At 35.0% G+C, this 20,843-nt stretch overlaps 2 protein-coding genes across 6 annotated transcripts; both read right to left on the bottom strand.

Moving 5' to 3' along the window:
• Positions 1-638: 638 nt before the first annotated feature.
• On the bottom strand, positions 639-5,876 carry LOC133674045 (uncharacterized). Of its 2 annotated transcripts, none has more exons than XM_062095003.1 (10): positions 5,730-5,876; positions 4,994-5,097; positions 4,795-4,909; positions 3,754-3,790; positions 3,526-3,595; positions 3,213-3,317; positions 2,411-2,561; positions 2,197-2,279; positions 1,300-1,393; positions 639-1,156 (listed from the first exon to the last, which is right to left on the bottom strand). In XM_062095003.1, the coding sequence occupies exons 2-10, from the start codon at positions 5,022-5,024 to the stop codon at positions 1,069-1,071; spliced, it is 774 nt and encodes a 257-aa protein (XP_061950987.1). In that variant the 5' UTR covers positions 5,025-5,097; positions 5,730-5,876; the 3' UTR covers positions 639-1,068. The 2 variants fall into 2 exon arrangements, with proteins under 2 accessions (XP_061950987.1, XP_061950988.1); XM_062095004.1 differs by lacking the exon at positions 5,730-5,876 and adding an exon at positions 5,563-5,711.
• A 6,346-nt stretch (positions 5,877-12,222) lies between these two features.
• Positions 12,223-19,709, bottom strand: LOC133674201 (peptidyl-prolyl cis-trans isomerase CYP95-like). Of its 4 annotated transcripts, none has more exons than XM_062095220.1 (14): positions 19,563-19,709; positions 18,915-19,046; positions 18,758-18,812; positions 18,412-18,500; positions 18,097-18,121; positions 17,066-17,104; positions 16,086-16,203; positions 15,841-15,968; positions 15,322-15,634; positions 14,864-14,967; positions 14,313-14,523; positions 13,328-14,227; positions 13,129-13,197; positions 12,223-12,936 (listed from the first exon to the last, which is right to left on the bottom strand). In XM_062095220.1, the coding sequence occupies exons 2-14, from the start codon at positions 19,002-19,004 to the stop codon at positions 12,621-12,623; spliced, it is 2,457 nt and encodes an 818-aa protein (XP_061951204.1). In that variant the 5' UTR covers positions 19,005-19,046; positions 19,563-19,709; the 3' UTR covers positions 12,223-12,620. The 4 variants fall into 4 exon arrangements, with proteins under 4 accessions (XP_061951204.1, XP_061951203.1, XP_061951205.1 ...); XM_062095219.1 differs by having other exon boundaries at positions 12,223-12,939; XM_062095221.1 differs by lacking the exons at positions 18,412-18,500; positions 18,758-18,812; positions 18,915-19,046; positions 19,563-19,709 and adding an exon at positions 18,241-18,264 and having other exon boundaries at positions 12,223-12,939.
• Positions 19,710-20,843: the final 1,134 nt, after the last annotated feature.

Genomic DNA, 20,843 nt, shown 5'->3' on the forward strand with positions numbered 1-20,843 from the left:
CTCATTAGTCCTGACGCATGTATATATAGGCCTCCTCTTCTCTTTGTAATGTAAGCAGAATATAAGAATAATGAACGAATTGGATCTTATAGGCTGACTGCTTCCTGCTCTTTACCATTTCCAGTTTCTTGTCTCCATCCATAGATTATGATGCCCTAGTAACTTGTCGTAAAATTTTTCACAGCATCATTTGACGGCAGAAGAGTTAAAAGTTATTGTTGGTTTTGCAACAAACGCTGAGTTTTTTAAATGATCGATTGATCTTTTATGTTGGCTCGGTTGTATAGCCTCGTACTCTTGTTAGAGTTCAACTGTTCGTTCGTGCAAGGTGGATCCATGAGCCTTTGTGCTCCATCAAGCTTGATGCAGGGTCGGTTATTGTTAGGAGTTCAATTCTAGAAATCCCTCGTAAACCCAAACTCGGTGGTGAGCCTGATTCTCGAGGCACCTTGTGGTTGCATGCCTGCCCTAACGCATATATCTTTGGGCTCTGGGAGCTTGGCTGGCTGCTAGCCCTTCATTGCTCATAGACCGGGAAACAGTTGCCATGAATGGTTTGTTTTCCTAGTTTGATTAGTATATCATAATAATTGATTAATAATCTCTATATATAGTTTATTGATATGATCTAAACAACATGAAAACAATGAGAAGCCATCCCATATCGAGCTCTTATTATGTACCATGAAATACAACTAATGCTGGTAACCTCACAGATACATTATTCCAAGTCAAAAGACTCATAAAATTTCCTGGATTCAGAGCAAGAGAACATCCATGTCTGTATCCCTTTCCAACTCTCTAGAGGGAAAAAAGAAAAAAACCAAAATACTAACACCAAACCCTTGCTAGCATCACAATATGATAATAAACCCAAACAAAAAAAAAAGAAAATCAACAGACAGAAAAGAGATTAATTAAGAAAAATGACATCGAGGAATAATGAATTGAACCATGAGCTATACCATATACCCCCACACCATGCATATATTCTGGAATGCCTTTGCTATCCATTATACATTCTTCTGTAACCCCACGTACCCTTGTTCCTTGACAGCTCTTTCGCCATCAAGACCATGATCCGTCGAGCCCTAACCTAGTGGTTAGCCAGTTACATACTTCATCCATCTCTTCAGGGATTGTGTAATGACCAAGCCTGCATTGAAGACAAACATTTTTTTATCATTGCTAATGCCAAAAACAAAATGTTTAAGACGCAGGATATTTAGATATGCTAATGCCAAAAACAAAATGTTTAAGAAGTAGGATATGCTAATGCCTAGAGGGAGTCGGATATACCCATTATAGCTTCTAAACGTAAGATTTCGGAATCCAGCTGAACTTAATGCCTGCGCTGATTTCTCTCCATGTTTATGTGCAACCACATCATCACCTGCAACCAGAAAGTAAGATATGAACTCTGAACAGCTTGCTGAATGGAGATTGCACTATTATAGGTAATGACCTATGAGCAGTTAAAAAGCCTAGAGAACTGCAAGTTCACTTCTTTGGAACCACATAATGACAGATCAGGTTTTCAGTGAAGCATGGCCCAATATCTACACATTTATCATCTTGTTTGATCATGTGAATGGTATACTTTACTTCCTTGAGGTAAAAAGCTTCTATTGTTCCCTCTACAATTGATTTTATATTGGTTTGCCCTTTCTACTTTTATTTGTACTAATGTCAACCCTCTACTATCGTCTTTGTTTGGTCCTTACTTAACCAGAAGATCATGTTGCTCTCAAATCATTAGATTATATGGAACCATATCATGACAAATGTCTCAAGTCCATTTTATTTCGATATATGACATGATATGATGGGATGTAACCTGACGATTTAAGAGTAACATAAACTTCTGGTCAAATAAGGATGAAACATTAATGATTTTGAAAGTAGAGGGTAGACATCACGATAAATAAAAGTACAAGGGGAAAACCAGTACAAAATTAAGACTACAGGGATGCAAAGAAGCTTTTAACTGCTTCGTTGATACAAAATGTTTGTGTAAAACACATGCATTCTTCAAGCAATCACATTTTCTTATTGTACATGCAAATATGATATTATACCAAAGTTATTAGAAATGCAGATAGCATAACGTGAATATGTTTTCATCTGTCCAACAGCTTCTCAATGAAGGTATCATTGAGAATGAAAGCATTCAAAGCTGGGAGATGAAAGTCATACCTGAGCCATGACAGAGCAGGATAGGCAAAGATGCTGCACGTCTTGCAGCTTCGTCTGATCTTTCTATCCGGCTCCTCAAGGTCCTGCAAGACAAGAAAAGAAATGGTTTTCTAATAAATTGCTTGACCAACATGTGAATTGTTGTAATGTAACATGTGTCTAACTGTGGTTAAGGTGTCATGTTTGTTCACACAACAGAACTCAGAAACCAAACCTTGAACAAGGAAGCCAGCCACTTAGACCAACAACTGCAGTTAAGTTGATGGGGTACAGGTTTCCATTCCCATATTGCCCTAAAACATGGCATGTGGCAGAGTAGAGGGCAGTTGCAGCACCCATACTGAAGCCACCTACACCAAGTTTGACTGAAAAAAAAAGATAAAATCATACTGGTTATTTACTATGTAACATGCTAAAAGAAGTGCAATTAATATGAATACAGACACCAATACTCCCAAGCAATTTAAGAAAACATGCTTTCTTTGACATGCAATTTAAGAAAACATGCTTTCTTTGACATGCACACGAAGCTCGCATACCTCTGTCAAAGTACTGTGTCACACTTTCTCAAATCAGACTAAAAAGACAGCTAATTCAGTGAAGCACATTTCAACAAGCATCTGACAGCCTTTTCCTGGTGATGTGTGGCAAATCCACATGCAAACAGGGCCGATATACCAAAAAATTCATGGATACATGAAGTTTATTGCTTGATAAAAAAAATTTCTGATTGAGACATCACAATGATCATATGAGGAAAGTAATGAGGTTTGTTGCTGAAATCCTGAAGCACCCTCGGATTACAAATTGAACCCCCCAACCCCACCCAGCCAAAGAAGAGAGCAGCAGTGGAAGAGTTTGCAGCATATTCTCGATTATAACCTTTAGTTGACGCACTGACTGTGTTGGAGAAATAAATTAACACCATCCCGATCCAGTAAAGCTTCTCCAAGTATACAACCATAAGTAACCCTTAAGCAGGACAAGAGGCTAAATAGTACCGGAAAGCTACTTACTATCAGCAGGCTCGGTCGATAAAAGATTCGCAACATGTGTTGCTGAAGCTTCTAGCCCCTCCAAATCATCAGGGGCGTCTTCTGAAATATCCCCCACATCAAACCCTGGAATAAAATACACAAGCTATTCAGACCATATTCTCTACTGGCACAATAGCTAAAGATATTTGAATGGAGACTTTCTTTTTGACAGGATACATAAAAACAAGTGCAGGCTAGTTTCATGTGAGGTTAGCTCAAGATAAGTAACAGAGCTTGCAGCCATTTAAATTATGTGAACTGGAAGAAAAGAAATCCACAAGGTAGTTCTTACAAGCAGTGCATGGAAATCCACCAAATATTGCTACTGGCCTGGTTGGAGCAGTTGGGCATATCCATTTAATCTGCCACATCAAATTCGAACAGAACCATATGGAAAAGTTATTTTTGTCTGCTATAAGTACATTTTTCTGAACATGGAATAATTGAGGCACAGAATGATGCATGTTGCATGTGCGCAAGTAAAAGCTGTGTGGTAACTTAAAATAATAATTATCCTTACATTAGGAAGAGGAAGAGTTTCCAAGAGCTGGGACCAGCTGCAAAACAAAGCACAAAAGGGGGGAATTCATTCAGTCACTGTGAAGTACTCTCAAAACTGCCACAACAACACATCAAAACCCAATTGCAAATGGGCCATTACACTCTTCAGGAAGTTTGAAGGCATTTTATTATAACTTGGGAAATGCTTTCCAACATTTGGGGACCACACTCAAAGTAGAGCACCAGGCCTCAGCAATAATGGTGATAGTATAGATCTTATTATATGACATTAGCAATCTCGTATCTTGATTTTCTGTAACAATATTCTAAAAACTGGAACATTAAATGGTTAAGGTTATTATATCATTAGTAATTTCTTTGCAAATTAAAAGGACAAGCTAGTGTAAGAGTGGTCCCCTATTCTAAGCTTTGGCATATCCACATATAGGCTTTCAGCTGCCCCCGCACAGCTTATAGATCAAGGAAGTAGATGGGAAAAAAAACCTACTCATGTTTAAACAATTCTTGCACAATTGCCCTCTCTCGCCAATCAATCTTGACAAGGATCTTGTAGAAAAGGACACAGTTCAATAAGTTAAACAAATGCCAAAAAGTTTCAGCAGAACTGGACAAGATATTGACATTCCATAACTCTCTCTTTGGTTTTGTAGCAGGAAAACAAGTCCATTCTCATATAAGGCATGTGCTCGAGATAAAGATAAAGGAATAGAATTCCACCAACTGTTATTCATAAAGCAGGAATTCACTTATTGATACTGATAGATAGCTAGATACAACGAAAAAAGGCTGGTGGTCATAATCTTGATAACTGCCACTCCAGGCACATTCAAATAATCCGTGATTCAAACAATAGACATTTATTTAAGTTGCATTTTGTTAAGAAAAAAATCTAAGTTGATCAATAGCTTTCAATTGCATCAATAAACCAGCTTTAAGAGGTGAGCTCTTTAGCAAAAAAAAAGTTTCGAATGGAAACTGAGAAGAGAAAGAATAACTGCTATACAAGCACCACTTCAGCAGAATAAAGCTAGCATTTTACCTTGAGCCCTTATCACCAAGACCGTGCAGCCAAACTATAGTGGCCTGGTGCTTTCCTTTAGGCCTCACCACATGGGTTCTTCCAAATTCAAATGTTCTTGTAGTATTCCTGCTGCCTGAAAGAGTTAAAAAAGAATTAATAAAGGCCACACAATCCTCACAAACACAAACCATAAACAAGAAAGGCAACAAAGACTAACCAGAACCTACAGCAGAGGTATTGTAGCTCATTATATCCCACAAAAAAAAAAAACTTGAACTAAGCAGGATTCTTGATGAATGTTCAAGCTGAGTTCTTGAGTTCCTGCAATGAATAAAATCAAAATTGACCACACATCTATTTATAACCATATGAGAGGGTGGCAATGGAATATAACCCACAAATCAACATCAACACCTCTTAGTCACAACAACACCTCACACAGAGAAACTACCAGAAAGCGAAAGGCACTCTAGAAAAGAAGATAAAAAGAAAGATAAAAGAAAGTGATAGAGAAACAAATAAAGCAGCAACCTTTCATGAGCAAAGAATCCACATAGATCAAATTAGCACATACATGCAGAAAATGAGCTAACAAAGACTTCAAGTTAGGAATGCAAAGACTTCAAGAATCTATTCTTTGTGGACAGTGGACAACTAAAGTGCTTCAACCACAACAACCCAAGAATATCTACAAAACATAACAGCAAATAGCAAATATTTCTCTATGATTTCAAGAAAACAAAAAAGAACCCATCGTTTTAAATTTTCTAAGTGCTTAATACATACCCATTAACATACAAATCTTGAAGTTGAAACCTTCAACTTAGTTTAAGCATGAACTCACTTGTTACAAGCATGTCTACAAAGATCTGACTTCATTAAATAGATTAAAAAAAAACATATGGAAATGCAGGGTTTAAGCTTTTATAAAGGGTACCAACCAAGCAACCAACCTGGGTTAGGAATAAAACCCTGAAAAGCATAGGGCCTTTTTTCAAATTTTACTTTCTTCTTCTTGAACCTCTCTTTCAACCTTTGTTTTGTTTGCTTTGTTCATATTGACAATGGAACCCCCCGAAACCACTTGTGTTTGTCTCCAAAATAAGGGGGGGTGCTCTTTCGGTTTTCCTGCGACCACTGTTACTATGACCAAATTGCCCCTCTATCGTATCTACATTTTCAATCTACCAGTAAATGTTTTTTTATTTCTAGTACTAAAATTACATTTTGTAGGAAAATAATTTTTATATTTTCAGTGTTAGTTTTGGTAAAGTATTTTTTTAAAACAATATTTTTGTATTTATTTTCTATAAATATTTTATGTAAAAAATAGTCAATAAAAAATATTTTACAATTAATTTTTAAATTTAATATATTTGATAAAAAAATATTTTCAATTCATAAAATTTTATAAAATATTTTATAAATATTAATTTATTTATAATATTATCTTATTATTTCAATCATCATTACAAATATTTCATCATCACTTTTTTTTGTTATTATCATTACTATTATCTCACCATTATCTTCTTTATTATCTCATTATCATCACCGCCACTATATAAAATAATTTACATGAATTAGGAAGATATCAATGCTAGCAAAAGTTTTATATTACTCTATGAAATAAACATAAAAAATCATATTAGATAAAAAAAATATATATTTAAAATCAATTTATTTTTTAATTTGTATCTATATTTTTTACAAAGTAATTATTAGTGTATTTTGTTTGATGAATATAATTTTTTTTCCACTATTCAAATCATAGAAAAATAGATTTTTTTTATGCAAACTTGATTTGAAGATATCTAAGCTTAAATTTATGTAATCAGTCTTTATAAGATTTAGCTTGAAATTACAAAAATAATTTTTATCCAAAAGAATTTTTATGGCTGATTCATGCATGTTAAAAATACTTCATGAGAAATATCTCATCATATATTTCCATAGTCACATTCTAATGTTGATGCCAAGCTGCTTAAAGGCTCTGTCCAGCAAGGAGTTCTTTTCATTGCAATCTTCTTTTTTATTGCGAAGGGTGACCCTTGAATTATTTGGAAAAAAATTTGGTTGTGAGGCATTGAAAGTTTAAGATTTTAACTCTTGAAAAATATTGAGAGTGAAAGATTGTTTGATGATATTGAACCGTTAAAAGATTAGTTTATCCATGTATTTAGAAATTGTTTTTTACGCACTTGAAGGCCTAGCTGCTGTGATCAATCGTGTGACTTGTTCTGCTCCCGTCCCGGGTTCGACCCTCTATGTGCACGCCTGTCACCCCCACGGTGCCTAACCTGCCTCTGGGCTTGCAGGATGTCCAGTGGGCCGTGGGGAATAGTCGTGGTGCGTGCAAGCTGACCCGGACACCCCACGTGAATCAAAAAAAAAAATTGCTTTTTACATATAAAGATGAAGTGATGTATTTGGGTTTGCAGAAATTAAAGGTTATCTATCTTAAATAAATTATGTGAAAGGCTTGATAAATGCTTTCATGAGCTATTAAGACATGTCTAGTTCAAATAAAAAATTTGATCATGTCAGACTAGGATAATAACTTAAAATAATAATAATAGAAGATTCAATTGTTGGATCAAGCTTAAATTTTTATAAAAAATTCCACATGTTATTTTTCTTGAGAGAGCTATTTTGTCTGTCATTAGACTATTCAATTTCCTGAAATTAATCTTAAAAGTTATTTTTTTGGCCAAATTCATTATTTTTCCTAGATATTTCCGGATTTAATATTTTATTTTGGATTTTGTGTTAATTTCTTTTATGTGATAGGATTTTGTTTTTGTTTTCTAACATATATTGGAGTTTTTTAGCCTAACTCTTTAATTGACAAATTTATATTTCAAAAATAAAATAAGATTTTAGGATTTTTTATATTTTAACCCTAATTCTGTCCATTTTTTGTTTTTTTTTTAAACTTAATGTTATCTTATTGTGCTTCCACCTAAAGTCATGTCTAGGTTGTTTTCAAACAAAGTAGTCATGTCTAAACGACGCACAAGAAAATTCTTTTAGAGCATTCAAACGAAAGCAAAAAATGGATGCATCTTTCGAGCTGTGATCCAATCAAATTATGACGTCATCCTGAATATTAAAAAGGATAAAATTGTTCCACTTTTATATTTTTTTTTAAGTTTAACATAAGTGTCTGAGTCAGCTTTCGATCACCTCGATTAATTTCATAGATCTTGAAATTAATGACTATATAAACCTCTAGTGGCTATCATATGAGCAACCACAGAATTCAAATCTAAAATAAAAACAAAAAAAAAATTAAAATTTTAAATTTTTATCATTAAACCACCATCCAGATAACTTCAAGTTTTATATTTTATTCAACACGTTCGATGCCTCGGCCCTTTGCTGGATCTCATTACGTTAGAGAAGTGCTGTCTTCAGAGGTTTGAGTGACAATGTCACATTCTATGTGTCAAAGGATGTCCTGTCTGCCATGGAATGTGTGCGTGTGTGTTTATCATTTCACTAGGAATTGTGGGGGCATCGGCATTTTCCTATAAATTTCGAGTGTCAGCGTCTTCTGCAATCAGCAGCTCTTATGTCATTAATTTCAAAATTAATAAAAAATAATTATGTCATTATTACATTTGATGGGTAAATTCAAAGGAAACAAATTCAAAGAAAGAATGTAGTTTTTCCATCCATCAATATGTCAAGTGGGCGTCACCACTTGCACTTGCACTTGCACTTGCACTAGTGTTGATATTATGTCAACATGCACATTGCACAGGGTAAGGTAATAAAAAATTAGCTTTTTAACTTGTGTTTTATTATGGGTTAGTTTTTTTTTTAATAAATAAAGTTGAATATGCGGGTTTTTGAACGTGTTTTATTTTTTTACATAAAAAAATTTCAAGTGTAAATTAAAAATATTTATATATATATCTAATTAAATAAATCAAGAAATATTTGTGATAGTAAATTAAAAAAAAAGCTATAATGATAACTAAAAATGATTTATATTAGCAATCTTATAATCTAAAAAAACCTAAATAAAAGATTAAAATACGCCTTCAACGAAGCTTTATATTAGCAATCTTATAGTCTAAAAAACTAGAAATTTTAAAATTATTTGATATCAAGGGCATTTAACTTTTTTTTATTGTTTATTAAAAAAAAGGACCACAAAACTCCTGAAAAAAGCTCTTTTGTTGTTCGAAAAGATTTTTTTAGTAATTCCATTGTAGAAAACACAAAAAACCTTTGTGGCCCTAATGATTTTTTTAAAAGATGTGTTCCCATGAAAAGAATAAAATACCCTCGCTCCTAGCCTTCATTAAATCATGAATTTTGTAAGAATATTCATTAAATCATGAAAAAAAAAACAATATTCATTAAATTATCCCGGGTGATGAAAACATTGCTCATGGGAAAAAAATAAAAGAAACTATCTCACATTATTTTGCTAAAATCTAAATAATTTTTCAATAAACAAAAGAAAGAACTAACAGTTTATCATTTTTTCTGTCAAGAATAAATTGCAATTCTGTTGTTTAATTTAAAGTATTTAAAATATATAGGATGCTAATTAACAAATTAGAGTTTATCATAAGCTTGTAACTAAATCATTTTAAATTACTATCATGCACATAAACATGTACAATATTAAAGTATTAGACTAGATTGTAATTTTCTAGATGGAGTAACAAAGTAAATATTATTTATTTACTTGTTGAGGAAATCTGGATAAATATACAAGCAATTACAAATTATTTCCTAAGTAACCTTGTAAACCCATGACAAAAGTCTTGATCATGAAAAAACAGGAGGTGAATATGTAATTAGGTTATATAATTAAAGTATCTTTAATTATTATCGCTCTTGATATTTTAGACTATATACTATTCCAGATATGTATAGATACAATTAACAAAGTTATTTTTTAACATTATAATTTGAAAATATTAAATAATAAATTTTTTAAAAAAATTCAGTACGCTAAAAACATACTTTATTATAGTTGGTTGGTATTTTTGAACTAATTTTCATATACAAAGTCTAAATGTCTATTTGTTTAATTTTTTTTTATTAACGTGAGTGTTCGAGTCAACTTGCGCATAACTCGACTAATTTCACAGGCTCTGAAGTTAGTAACCATGTAAGTCTCCAGTAGCCATCATATTAGCAACCACATTGCTCAAACATGAAATTATAGAAAGATCCAATCATTTGATCTCAAACTCTTACCACTTGATTATTTATAAGTGCCTATTTATTATTGCATTGAAATGCAGTAAAAAGTATGAAAATCATGTTTTTTATACGGTGCAGCATACGTGGTCATGCTCCAATACCAAACTAAATCTAAAATTCAATTTTTTTTTATTAAAATTAAGCTATTTACATTAATGAAAAAAATAATTCTGATCCTGTTTGGGGACATATTGCTATGGAAATCACACTGTGGCAACATTTAATGATCTGTGGTTCAAAAGAGACCACTTTTTTTTTCCTTTTGAAAGAGAGGGAAAGACAACTTCATATACCTAATTTTTTCCAACTTCAGAAAGGGGGAATCAAACTCTTTTAACATGTCAACTCTTCTCATACCCCACACCTGAAATGGAGGAGAATCACTGGCAAACTGGGAAAATCCAATGGCTTTGGCTATGATATTAAATTACTGTGTTGCCTTTGGAATAATCAAGAGATGGGGCCAAAGCAGATTTTCTTTCTCTTTCTCTTAAAGTCTTCAACTTCTATTCATTGATATGAAGACAAAAACATATATGCTGATGCCATTTCTTTTGGCACAATTAGGAGTATCTTGTCACAGCAATGTCAATTCCATTGTTTCCCCCACAGTTTGATTTAAGTTGACAGCACTTGCATCCAAAATATGCGTCCTTGTTTATCTTTATTATATCAATTTTTATAGTTATTAAATCTAACTCGGTATAAATTTTTAATCCGGTAAGTTAATAAAAATAAAATAATATTTTATTTTTACACTTGATTCATACTTGAAAATCAATCAATTACATCTTAAATTAACCATCAAATCAGGGGCTAGCAAGTTTAATATGTGTGCTAATATAATGAGATATTGGTGGGTTTTTGGAGTGATGAAAGTGGAATTTGACTAAGGGCAGATTGCATGGATTTTCTCATGATTGCAGGGTTTTGGGAGAGGTACCTGGTAAATAATGATGATGATAGTTGAATGAGAGTCCACCTCATCTTGGCCTTTAGAGGGCATGTACAATCAGTAGGGTTAGAAGAGCTGCTTGCTTCCTCTAGAAAATCTCTTAATTATAATTGTTTCCAATTAAATCAAATTTACCAATAAACTGCCGACTCATCAACTTTTACAAGGGTAGGAATTAGGATGCTCTCCCATAGAGTTCAAACCTATCTCCTATAGCTAAAAATAAATAAATAAATAAATGGAATTTATCTGTGCTCTGTATAGACTTCAGAGATGCCCCATTGGGAAAATATATTTATTCTTTTCTTAAAAAAAAAAAAAAACCCTAGTCCACCATGACCCTTGCTCCCTGGTAAGGCTAGAGGCATCATGTTCAAGAACATAAAATTGAGGGTGGGGGAGGAAAATCTGCATTGATTCTGAGCTTTTCTTGGTTATGATGACGGGCACTTAAAACAGAGGTTCTTCTGATCGAGAAAGAAAGCAACCATTTTAATAGAAAAATGAAACAGACGACAAGAAGAATATTAGGTTGTCTGTGGTGGTGGACACCTCGATATCTGATCCCATTTTAAAAAAAAAATTAATGGCTCGGGAAGCCACTAGCCGTGCTCTTGATTTTGAGTTTCGACAGTTTGTAGTTGAAATTATTTTTTAAAATAATTTTTATTTAAAAATATATTAAAATAATATTTTTTATTTTTTAAAAAATTATTTTTAATATTAACACATCAAAATAATTTAAAAATATTAAAAAATATAAATTTGAAAAGTAAAAATTTATATTTTTTTACAAATATTTTTAAATGCAAAGCAACGACTTAAAAGTGAGCAATCAAGCCATTCATTCAAGACCCCATTGCTACAACCCTAGCTTATAGTCGTCGTCACAGCTATGGTTACCGGACTATCATGCAATCCATGGTTTTACAGTCACATTGAAGACTTGAAAATTACTTGTAAATGAGGGTCAAAGGGAGAAAATTACGCAGCACCCTCAGGCTACCAAGAGAGAAACAGGGGATTCCCATCAAGATTGCTTCCTTCATCTTCTTTATTCCCATCAATCTCTTGCACAGCACTCTCACGTTTAAGGATTAGTGGATTATTATAACTAAATTAAAAATAAATGTTTTATCCTATACTCAATACTTTGTCAACCTCTTCGGAGAATTAGGAAGTTACCCTTTCGTGCCTTCGCCACCGCACTTCGCCGATCACGCATAAGAGAGAATAAATCAGGCAACAAGAACCCACACAGCTTAAATACACAAAACTTCCAATTTCAAAAACAAAGTCTTCAATCCAAGGCACATAAATTATCCCACCTCCTCAACCTCATCCTAAATATCGGCAAGTTAACACGAGAAAAGAGTAATGACGACCTGCAGCAGCATGATTCTATGTTCCTGATATAATATAAATCATTGCTAGTATATCCTTGCAACCTGCCAGAGATAAATCTAAACCACACTACGAGAATGATATGCGACTACACGGCCTGCCCCTCTTAACAAAACAAACGACCCAGGTCCAGTTGGAAAGGGGGGCAAAAAGATGCCAGCCCCTAGTTCATCATAAGACACAGCTTGTCAAAATGCAGGATAGATGGCTCAAGCTTGTCCGGACAAAGGATTTCATCATCACATCTTCAACCACTTCACCTTTGGCTGGAATCGGGAGAACCATCATCATACGACACCAGGCCCTTCTTCCCACCAGGGCTTCTAGATGATGACCTTGATCTGTCTTTACTGAGTCGCTTGGGAGACTGGGAGTCCAGAGAGGATCGTGATTTTGATGGACTACAGCTACGAGACGGCGACCTTCTCCTATCAACTCGTGGAGATACACGTGACTTGGACACGTCAACTGGGGAACGACTGCGAACAGGGCTGCGGCTATAACGACGGTTGCGATAGCGGGGGCTGCGTGATACAGATGGGCTACGTGTCCTGCTTCTCCTCCCTCTGTATCTGCTAACAGGATATAGAGAGATTAGGTTGGCAGGATGGAAAATTGTACAACCAAGGACAGAGAAAGTACGTCAAAAGAGCCATCCCACTAAACAAGACATGCAATAATTCCAAGCAAACAAGCATTTCCAGCGTCACTACCATCCGATGAGAAATAAAATCAGCCACAAATAAATGAAATACATCACCAACCTTGGTGGAGTTCTTCCTCTTTGAGGACTTCTATAACGCCTAGGAGAATACCTTCGGTAACTGGTAAATCTAGAAACATATCATAGTGAGTTAGCATTCTAAAAAACACATCATGTAGTTGAGCATGATAGTTCAAATGACCTGGATAAATTAGAACCAAAAGTGGGCAAATAACAAAGGAGGTTGGCTTGCCAGGTACCTATCACGGCCGCTATAACGGTAGGATCTCACGGGAGAACGCTCTGGAGAGGGGGTTCTGTATCTCCGAGCATAAGCATATCGTTGACTGAAACCCCTTCCCCTCCTGATACGCTTGGGAGACCCATTAGGGGAAACACTTCTTGACAAACTTCTTCGATCAGGAGACCTTGCCTTCCGTATGCTTGGGCTCCTTGAGTAGCTGCGACGATTATTCCTGCTTGGTGCCCTAACTGGGCTTCTGCTAATGCTTCTCCTTGAAGGAGCCCTACCAGGGCTTCTACTGATGCTTCTCCGAGAAGATCTAACAGGGCTTCTGCTGATGCTTCTCCGGGAAGATCTAACAGGGCTTCTGCTAATACTTCTCCTCAAAGATCTAACTGGACTTCTGCTAATGCTTCTCCGAGAAGATCGAACAGTGCTTCTGCTTACACTTCTCCGAGAAGATCTAACTGGGCTTCTGCTTATGCTTCTCCGAGAAGATCTAACAGGGCTTCTGCTTATGCTCCTAGAATCTCTTACAGGGCTTCCGCTGATAGATTTTTGCAATGATTGAGACCGAGATCTCACAGGGCTCCTGCTTATGCTTCTTCGAGGTGGTAATCTCACAGGGCTCCTGCTAATGCTTCTTTGAGACCGAGATCTCACTGGGCTAGTGCTTATGCTTCTAGCCTTCTTTGCCCTCACAGGACTTCTGCTGAAACTTCTAGCTGTGCTCCTGCTGCTTCCACTTCTAACAGGACTTCTGCTGATACTCCTCTGGGAGACATGAGGATGGCTTCTACTAGCACTGTGACTCCTGCTACTGCTTCTCTTTGGACTAACACTCGGGCTCTTGCTCAGGCTCCTCCTGGGACTAATACCCTTACCTGTGGTCCTCTTGGGACTCATACTTTGGCTCCTGCTCATCAACTTTCAATAAAATACAGATCTGGAAGAATCTGTAAGCATAAAGAATAACTGTGTGACAAGATTTGAAAGTAGACCTAGATTTTCCTGGGTGACCATCTCTGATATCAGGTTGCCTATCTTCACTTCCAAAAGATTTAGCATCTGCCTCAATACCATCACTTCGTCGTGATCCATTTTCCTTGGGGAATTCACCATCTTCCTTTTCAAGTATATCAGGTTCCTGTCTCCTTTTACGAGGAAAGGAGGCAGCTTCTTCCTCCAAAACCATAGGAGATTGATCCTCAGCTGCATAACATTACATGAAGCAAATAGTACAATATTTGTTAAATGCAGAGTGGATGACTATCACAAGAGAGCGGCCACAAGGCCAACTTGAACAAAATGCAAATAAAAAAGCAATTCAGGAAATATCACTATCTTTCCAATATTGTTAGCATTAGATATAAAATTGCAAGCATCCAAATGTATTGCAAATTTAACAAGAACCAGCAAAGCTATTATGAAGATGACACATATGCAATGTGCTTCGAAATAAAGTAAGAGCAACCAGATGATATTTTCCGAACACTCTGCAGCAATTTTGGATGTGTGAAAAAACAGACAGAATGACTTCAAGAAGCAGTACCAGTTTTCTGAGAAGGGCCCCTGCACTTCCTCTCTTTTGCTTGAGCATCATCATCAGAGCTGGTTTCACCCTCACTTTCAGCATCTGTTAGACTATCTGATGATCTAAGAGAAGAAAGAATTAATTCAGTATGGAACACGGAGAAGATACAATATAAAACATGAGTGAATGACAAGTGTTAAAAAATGAAAGCCAATGAACTCAAAAACATAAATGATTAATTACATAACAAATGGGTTCCCACCGTCATATCTAAAATACTTCTAAAGTAAGCACATTCAAGTTTGTACCACAGAATTTCTATCAAATCATTCGTAACACCTAAATGGAAATTCACCTATCTGCAATAGCATGTGACGGTAATTATCAAAGACCAACTAAGCAGTTTGGAACCTTCCCTTGATTTTAAGAGCATACATAAAACATTAAGGGTATAAAAATCATGGCTAAGCAGCTACCTTCTTGATCTACGCTTGGATCGTTTATCATGTCTCTTTCTCCTTTTGTCACGTCGCTTATCTCGTTTTTTGCCACGTTTATGTTTATCTCGTTTAGAAGTTCTCTTTCTCTTCCTACGTCTGTCCTCACTTGAAGAACTAATATCAGATGATGAGGACATAGAGTCAGAATCACTGTCAGATTCCGATGATTCCATATCAGAATCAGATGAATTCTCTGAATCAGACAAATGGTTTCTCTTCCTCCTCTTCTTTCTGTCTCTAGAAGATTTCTGGTGCTTTTCTGTTTTCAGTTTATTTACTTTCTTTTTGTCTGCGGGAAAAAAAAAGGTATCTAAAGTGAAACTTGTGAAAAAATAGTGGCACCTCATCAAATAAAAAAGGATGACACAGAATGAGAGGGAAACAAGAAAGAAAGCATTCCTCATACACTTGTTGGATCTCTAAATCAAGGAAATCAAACAGACCAACTAACAGTCACACTTATTGTCATACATATATTAACAGTAGAATACTTACCCTCAATGAATTCACCACAATTGACTATTTTCACCGTTACAGTGGGTCTCCCTTCTTCATCACCCACATCTTCAATTTTCTTTAGTACTTTATCTCCTTGCACAAGCTTCCCAAAGACCACATACTTCCTGTCATACAAAATCCACAGCAAGCACTATAAAACATGGATGCAACAGCACATCAAACAGAGAGTGAAAAGAAGGGCATAAACTTTAAGGTATTGGCATGCTTCCTAAGTAACAAACCTGTCCAGATGATGATTAGCCCTAAAGGTAACAATAAATTGAGAACCTAAAGTGTCACGATCAGCAATTGACATGGATAGAAGACCGGGCCCATCATGTTTTAGCTTTGGAGACTCATCTGCAACAGTGCCACAAAAACCACTTGTCAGCACATTCAATCGAGGATCACTTTAACTTGCTCAATGAATGTAAGACCCCAGAAAATCAAGATAAAATTGTAATGCAGGGCCTGTGGACAAGGCAAGACTGTTAGTTCCCAAGCTGCTAAATGGCACTGGGGGTCCAAACATGAACATAGTGAAATTATCGCATCAAGTGCAAAGCAGATTCTGAGTTCTTACATTACAGCATATTAAAAAAAACAATAAACTGCTTCTGAAAGTGTTACAGGGAGTTAATATCAATAAATAGGGATGTGTCAATGATATGCCCACAGACAAAAATCAATCTGCAAAATAACAGTGCCGGTCTTCATTCTTGCACTGTTCATTACATTTCTTTCCAAGAGGGTTGTACTATTCTTAAGAGACCAGACATGCACAGCAAAAGTTTCTTTATTTGAAACCTATCTTCAAATTCAGACCCTCATAGCCTCTAAAAGGAGGCACAGAAAAAATAAAAAACTCCAAAGCTATAGGTACAAAGATATATGATAAGCTAGCATTAAAAAAAAATGGCACGACATGGGGCAGGTCATTCCAACAAAGAAAAACCTATACAATGTGATTTAGTATCATTTGGACAATGGGCCAAGTTATTCAGACATTTTAAGACGTGACATGGGTTTGTGTGTTGACATTGAGTATGCCCTTATTGAGGAACCACTGAACCTATAGTTAAAATGTACACACAATTCATAATTTCACTTCAATTGGCATTATGCATAAAATGCAAAAATTCCCCAATTCTATGCTCACAAATCCATAACGTTTTCCTTGCAACAGGAATCAACATGAACAAAAGATTTCGAGTATTCTCACCAGGAAACTTGTCCCCATATATGCTCTCTCCAAAGGTCCCTGCAGAACAGGAAAACAAAATGGTTAAGAATTTGAAGAGCGAAAACATTTCAAGAAGTATTATCCCCTGAAAATCTAAACTCATGCTTCATTCTGATTGCTTGTTTATCTTGATAAAAACCTGAACATATTGATTATAAGGGAATTTCGATGGCAGACAATGTACAAGGGACAAATCATAGGGTTATGTCATAAACAATAGTCTCCTCCCTTAGCCAAAACTTACTGTATTACAATTGTTAATCACTAAAAAAACAGGATTTTAGATCTTTAAATCTAAAGAGTTATAAATTTCAGGAAAAATTCTATAAATCTACCCTTATACTTTGAACCTAATCTCCAATCTACCCTTGAAACTGTCAATTGCATCCATGATACCTCTGGAGGAAGATGAAATCTCCAATATAGCCTTCAATTAGTGAAAATTATCAAATTCTGCCGTCCAAATCTCAGATCCTACAGAGATGTGAAATTACAGATTTGAGTTTTTGCGATAAAAGAGTGGTTCAGGTTTCTATCCAAGAAAAAAATAGGGACTGACAGAAACCCATTTAGATTTTACAATTAAACGGTTAAAGAAAAACTTGGTCAGCAACTGGGCAGTGACGGAACACCCCTTATTAATGGCAGCTAATCCTGTCATTTATCATGGAATACACATGTAGATGACACAAACTCTTCAGTTTAACAGATTTCACGAGGTCAATATTAGAGATTTTATCATAGTTCAAGTGCATGGCAGTTGCAATTAAAATTAACAGGATAATCAGAGATTAGCTTCCAAGTATAAGGGCAAATTAGTTGATTTTCCCTAAATTTGAGGGAAATGAGAATATAAGGGGTGGCAAAGTTTCTAGAATAAGTTGAATATCATAAGATTGTTAAAACAATTAGTGTCATAATTTCAAATCCATACAACAAAATGAATGAGTCATAAACTGCATAAAATCAAAAAGATCAACGACCCAAATGAACAAACAAGAATTACATACCATCTCGTTTCAGAATATCACCACCCTGCAAGATTGACAAAAGAAGTTAGTCCACCAGTTAGCAAAATTATTTATGTTTCAGAAACGGGTCGGGCATGGCGAAGCATAGTAAATTTTGAGGATGGACAACTCAGCAAGTACAACCTTAAAACTACATCACAAGAAATGCAGTCGTGACCATCAGCCCTGTAACCCTACAGCATAAACAAGGGTAACTGACTAAAAGATGGACCACCTCTTAGGCATGTTCAAACAAGAAAACTAAGCAAACCTATGCAAGAAAAATCTAGATGTACACTAGACAGGACAACAAACCTGAGCCATGGACCCTTTAACGATGCGATGGAAAAAGGATCCCTTGTAGTGCAATGGTCTGTCAGATTTGGGACCAATTCCTTTCTCCCCTGAGTTGAAAAGATTAAAGACATCAGAAAAGCAACTCAACAATACAAAATCAAATTTCTAAAATCTACCCAAACCAGACTTCAAACACAAATTAAAAATTCCAATAGCTGAAAAATATTGAATAAAAAGAAGGCATTTCCATCTAGAAACAAGGTAAAAACTATCAATCAAGGAAAAAAAAACAAATGACAAAAGAGACAGCACTACCATCAAAAGACAAGTCATTACAAAGACTACCATAGCATGCAACCATTACCTGTACAAAGAGCACGGAAATTTTCTGCAGTCTTGGGAGCAATATCCGAGAAAAGCTGCAGAACAAAAAATCACAGATGAATTAATAAAAATGCAAGACAACACTCAATATACAGGTATTTCCCCATGCATCCTACAAAGTTGAAATATAATGATACCTCAAAAACCATTCTCTCCTTAGGATCGCCATCAATACAAATGTCCATAAAAACCAACGGGTTCTTCTTCTTCGCTGTTTTCTTCTCCATAACTTACAAGTATCACAAACTCAAGCCACCATAAACAATAACCTGATACCCAAATAACACATTACCAACTTTACAAGGAGCTAAAAAAATTGAACTAGCCCCACACCAACCGTGCAAGTAGATCTAGAGCCAGCATTTAACAATAAACAAAAACCTGTAAAAAACCCATCAAATAACTCCTAGAACCGAAATAGTAGCTCCATTCTCTACAACCTTTAACTAATTTGCGACTAAAAAAAGCTCGAACAACCAAGTAATCATGCAGCCAAAAAAAACCCTTAAACCCTAGCTAGATGCCCACAAATTAGAGAAGGAGAAAACAAAGAAAACCTAAAACAATTAAATAATCAAATCTAAGCATTCACTAAATATAAAAGATATACAGGCTCATCTGCCAAAAAAATCCACAGAAATTTAAACAAAAAATCACAGAGCTGAGATTTTGATAGGGCATGCAAGATCAGGCACGCGAATTAGAAGATGGAGTAAAAAGGATATAAAAACGAAAATAAAAATAAATATAGGGGAATGAGAGAGAGCTAGGGTTTAATTTTTTACCTGAAAGACGCGGAGCCACAGAAGACTCTCTGTGTGGAGATGAGAAGACAAAAGAGTGAGGTGCTGCTTCTTCTAGCTTACTAACGAAGGAGAACCTAACTCTCCTAAATTACAGTGTTACCCTCGTGGTTATTGAGTCTGCTGAGTGCTGTCTTCACTTCTCGTCTTTTTGGAATGACGGGTGTGTCCCGTGTTTTTTTTTAACTGATATCACTTACATTTATCTACTGTGATAATTTTTTATCCAATCAAATCTTAAATAAATCATTTATATTCAAATTAATATATATATATATATAATTGTTTTTGAGTTTTTTATTTAGAAGCAAAATTACGATATAAGAAAGGGAAAATTACTAAGATAACTATGTACGCAACATTTTTTTTCATATTTTGATGATGTGTTTATCTATGCAATAACACTAACGATTCTGGTTTAAGGTATTTTTTTATTAAAAATAATATTTTTTATTTTTTAAAAATAAAAATATATAAAAAAAATTTTAAATAAAAAAAATTCCAAATTGTTTTTTCAACTCTAATTTTAAATTTTGATGCATTCAGCCGTTATTTAATGAATTTTACTACACTGTGTTAATATTACTAACAATTGTTGAAATCAAGCTTTAGAAACTAAAAGGTCTCCTGATATGACTATTTTATCCTTGTAAACACAGCATAAATGGCTTTGGAAGCGAGGTGTAATAGTTTTTTTAATGGTGAAATGATTAATATGCCTTTAGAGCAAAAATTTCAAGCGTTGGTGGGGAGAGTTTTTTTTTTAACTTTTTCATTTTAAATACACAGTCGAATAATCACAAACCTTTAAATTTTATTTTTTTTCTAACCATACATAGATGACCAGTGATAAAAATTTACTCCTCTTATGGTCTCAGATTCAAGTCTTATAATTGCTAATATGATGGTTATTGGAGGCTTATATGATCATTAACTTTAGAGCCAGATTAGTCAAGGTACGTGTAGACTGGCCCGGACACCCACATCAATAAAAAAAAATTATCTTTGTTGTTGGACAAGAGGTTTTTTTGTTTTTTTATCTTAGTTTTTTCTTATATAATTATTAAGTTTAATTATGTCAATTTAGTATTTAAACATACATAAAATATTAATTAATTTAAAAGCTAGATTGTGCATAGGTGCTCCCTAGCTGTTTAGATGGCATATACAACGTTCTTCGACATTAAGTTCCAGCTTTCACAACAGCGTTTTAATCCTCACGGCATTACCTCTATGACACCACCTCTAAGACACGCTAAAAAT

This window comes from Populus nigra, chromosome 15 (assembly GCF_951802175.1).
Source record: "Populus nigra chromosome 15, ddPopNigr1.1, whole genome shotgun sequence".
In the NCBI taxonomy this organism is placed as follows: Eukaryota; Viridiplantae; Streptophyta; class Magnoliopsida; order Malpighiales; family Salicaceae; genus Populus; species Populus nigra.